Raw genomic sequence first — 3,964 nt, forward strand, 5'->3', positions numbered from 1 at the left:
GTCAAGAACTCGAATGCAAGATACAAGATTTTATTGCACAAATGTTCCATGTAGAAACAGAGACAATATTCTCTAAACTATATAAACACGTGCATAATAAATCAAGTTAATAATACGAAGTACCAATACAAAATAATATGTTATGACCTAGGGTTATCTATAATAAGTACTCAGTTTAATTTGAAGTTGTATACAAAATAGCAGATTATTTCCATGTTACCTCATTCATAATTTGAAAAAAAGCAGACTAAATATTTCTGTGATGTTAAGTCTCCGCTTGATTCCCGGCGATTAAGGTCCAATCCTGTGTGTGATCATTGGTGACGCTATCACTACAAGCATGGATGAGGTGCCCATCCGTCAGCACATTACAAGCGACGTTCCGGCTGTCGAAAACGTTGTCCTGGAACACAATAAACGACGTTAATGATTTGCGACGTTGCGGTCGACCACTGACAAACCCATTGCGTTACGACTGGATCATTATCCGGACCCGTCCACGGGAACTTTTGACATCAACCACGAAAACCTGAACCAATCAGCGACAGCCAAGCAAGTCGATAAAACAGCGACAACAACCGAAGACCTGATTTGACGTAACGACGGAGCTCATGTAGTATGCTAGAGAAACAGTCGTTAAGGGTACGGCGAAAGGGGAAGGGGTTGGGTGTGGTAGGGAGGGGAGCGGATGTCGTGGCAATCAATGCCGCATCAGACATATCTCATGGCGTGTTTAACACAATGGGGATATCGAAAAATTGTATATCAAGCTCAGTGTCATGTTCTCACGCACCGGATTGTAACCTTTTCGAAAGCCCATTTTATGGGCACGGGTGGGGGAGTAATCTAACCGGAAGTGACTGTGCATGATTGCAGCCCCTGCTCTTGCCAGAAACCTCTGATCGTTGGTTCGAATCCCGATTCGCTCCGATTTTATTTTTAGGTTTGTCAGCGCATCCCACATTAATACTGCTCAGGGCGAGGTTAAACCCAACTCACACACTCATTCGTCGGACAGTATACACATGTCCATCAGGCATGGTCAACGGACATACGACATGGACATCAGACATGGTCAACGGACAGATGGCACTTGGTCAACGGACATAAGACATGGATATCAGGCATGATCAACGGACAGGAGACACTTGGTCAACGGACATCAGACATGGTCAACGGACATAAGACATGGACATCAGACATGGTCAACGGACAGGAGACACTTGGTCAACGGACATCAGACATGGTCAACGGACATAAGACATGGACATCAGACATGGTCAACGGACAGGAGACACTTGGTCAACGGACATCAGACATGGTCAACGGACATAAGACATGGACATCAGACATGGTCAACGGACAGGAGACACTTGGTCAACGGACATCAGACATGGTCAACGGACAAGAGACATGGACATCAGACATGGTCAACGGACAGGAGACACTTGGTCAACGGACATCAGACATGGTCAACGGACAGGAGACATGGACATCAGACATGGTCAACGGACAGGAGACACTTGGTCAACGGACATCAGACATGGTCAACGGACAAGAGACATGGACATCAGACATGGTCAACGGACAGGAGACACTTGGTCAACGGACATCAGACATGGTCAACGGACATAAGACATGGATATCAGGCATGGTCAACGGACAGGAGACACTTGGTCAACGGACATCAGACATGGTCAACGGACAAGAGACATGGACATCAGACATGGTCAACGGACAGGAGACACTTGGTCAACGGACATCAGACATGGTCAACGGACATAAGACATGGACATCAGGCATGGTCAACGGACAGGAGACACTTGGTCAACGGACATCAGACATGGTCAACGGACAAGAGACATGGACATCAGACATGGTCAACGGACAGGAGACACTTGGTCAACGGACATCAGACATGGTCAACGGACAAGAGACATGGACAATTGGCATGGTCAACGGACTTAAGACACTTGATCTATGGAAATTAGACATCTCAACGGACATCAGACATGGACATCAGACATGGACATCAGACATTTGGTCAACGGATGTATTTATCATCGCTTGACGTCTTTTACATCAGAGACCGCCTCCGTGGTCTTGTGGTAGAGCGTCCGCCCGGAGAGCGGAAGGTCCGGGGTTCGATCCCCGACCGCGTCATACCAAAAGACGTTAAAAGATGGTACTTGTTGTTACCCTGTCTGTCGCTCGGCATTAAGGGGCTAAAACAAGGACTGGTCGTCTCGAAGTCTGTATACTGTGTCTGAGTGGGGTATTCATGTATTCATGTATTCATAAACTGCAGTATGGTCTCTCAGTGAGCTGGCACTATAAATCGGCATCAGTTCGGACTAGTACAAGCAGCCACACAAACACACACACGTACATGCACGTCGCTATATAAGTGCAATAATCTTAGACGCGACGTTAAACCACATTTCATATATATCGCGATATTTCGACAACGTCATCCAAGGTAGTTTCACACTACACACAATTGCCACGTCACTCGACACACGGATGTCCACATACAAATGGAGGGTAGATGACCCATTTCCATTTTTTGAATTTTAATATTTAATTAGAAAAGCTAGGTACATGAACTATGTTGACTTTTTATATGTTGATTCCAAACATAATCTTTGAGAACCATTTTTTCAAAGGCCGCTTAAATAAGACCGATTGTCTCAGAAAACAAGAAACTTGGAACCTACATCCCATCAGGATCCACGCAACTGGGATCATGACATGCTTCAACCAAGTCAGCGAGCCTGACAACCCGATCCCGTTAGACGTAAGAGGCCACTAACGGGATCGGGTGGTCAAGCTCGCTGACTTGGTTGAAGCATGTCATCGTATCCCAGTTGCGTGGATCGATGCTCATTATGTCAATCACTGGATTGTCTGGTCCACACTCGATTATTTAGACCGCCGTCACATAGCAGGAATATTGCTGAGTCAGGCGTTAAACAAAAAACAAACAAACAGACAAACACTTAGGTAAGTTGCAAAATGCCAAACTATTGCGTGGATCGATGCTCATGATATCAATCACTTGATTGCCTGGTCCAGACTCGATTATTTACAGACCGCCATCATTTAACTGGAATATTGCTGAGTGCGGCGTAAAACAACAAACTAACCAAACCCTATCAATGGGCAGTCTTGGGCAAAATATTACGTCGGCGTTGTGCGAATGAACCACTATCAATAGTGCCCAGAGTGGCCTATACATGCAGGAATCGGTTGTGAATGGGAATCAACCGTGTGTTATGCGTGACAAGCGAGCGCACCAACCAATAGGCCACCTGACAACATGGGAAGAGTTCGATGTCACTTTAATTAACTTTGTTCCATCTGTCCTCGAGAGGGCGACGACAGCAACGACACCGTCACCAGCAGCACAGGCGGATTAGGCCGTGATCCCACTTGTCTTCTAATGACTCAATCAGCGCTACCGCTGTGTTATTAGCAACCCAGTCAGTGACGAGGGCCCGGGGTCTCATTGCCCTAAACGTCGGGGAATACAGGTGGAGTAGCTTAATGGGTTTGCCTCCTCTGCTCTAGACGTAGTTACACCTAGAGGTGTGCAGTGCGCAGTGGTACGTAGCGAGGGTACTTTATCTCACTCTCACACCCTATCATTCTGTCAACGCTAGCCCGGAAGTAGGGGACATTGAACACGCGGGAACAGAGGCAATAATGGCAGATAAATATTTCTTTCGTTCGGGATTCTATTGAATTATGTGTGATACTACCCGCTTGCAACATTCCCGTATCTTTTACATCAGCAATAGTATATTATGATTCAATTCTATTATAACTCGTCACAATATGGCTGAAATATTTCCGATGTGACGTTAAATATTAACTCACTCACTGACTCTTTATGATAAAGACCCTGCGTTTGCTGGCGTAGTGATCAGAGTTTGGAAAATGACATCACCATCCACATCTCTAG

General features: G+C 45.9%; 1 protein-coding gene across 1 annotated transcript; it reads left to right on the forward strand.

Moving 5' to 3' along the window:
- The first annotated feature begins 1,126 nt into the window (after positions 1-1,126).
- LOC139467804 (uncharacterized) lies at positions 1,127-2,071 on the forward strand. Its single transcript, XM_071249311.1, has one exon. The coding sequence runs from the start codon at positions 1,127-1,129 to the stop codon at positions 2,069-2,071; it is 945 nt and encodes a 314-aa protein (XP_071105412.1).
- Positions 2,072-3,964: the final 1,893 nt, after the last annotated feature.

This window comes from Haliotis cracherodii, unplaced genomic scaffold, assembly GCF_022045235.1.
Source record: "Haliotis cracherodii isolate W230 unplaced genomic scaffold, xgHalCrac1.p SCAF_2, whole genome shotgun sequence".
NCBI lineage: Eukaryota > Metazoa > Mollusca > Gastropoda > Lepetellida > Haliotidae > Haliotis > Haliotis cracherodii.

Excerpts from the sequence above, each read along its gene's own strand:
- LOC139467804 (XM_071249311.1), top strand. The coding sequence starts at position 1,127 with ATGATCAACGGACAGGAGACACTTGGTCAACGGACATCAGACATGGTC.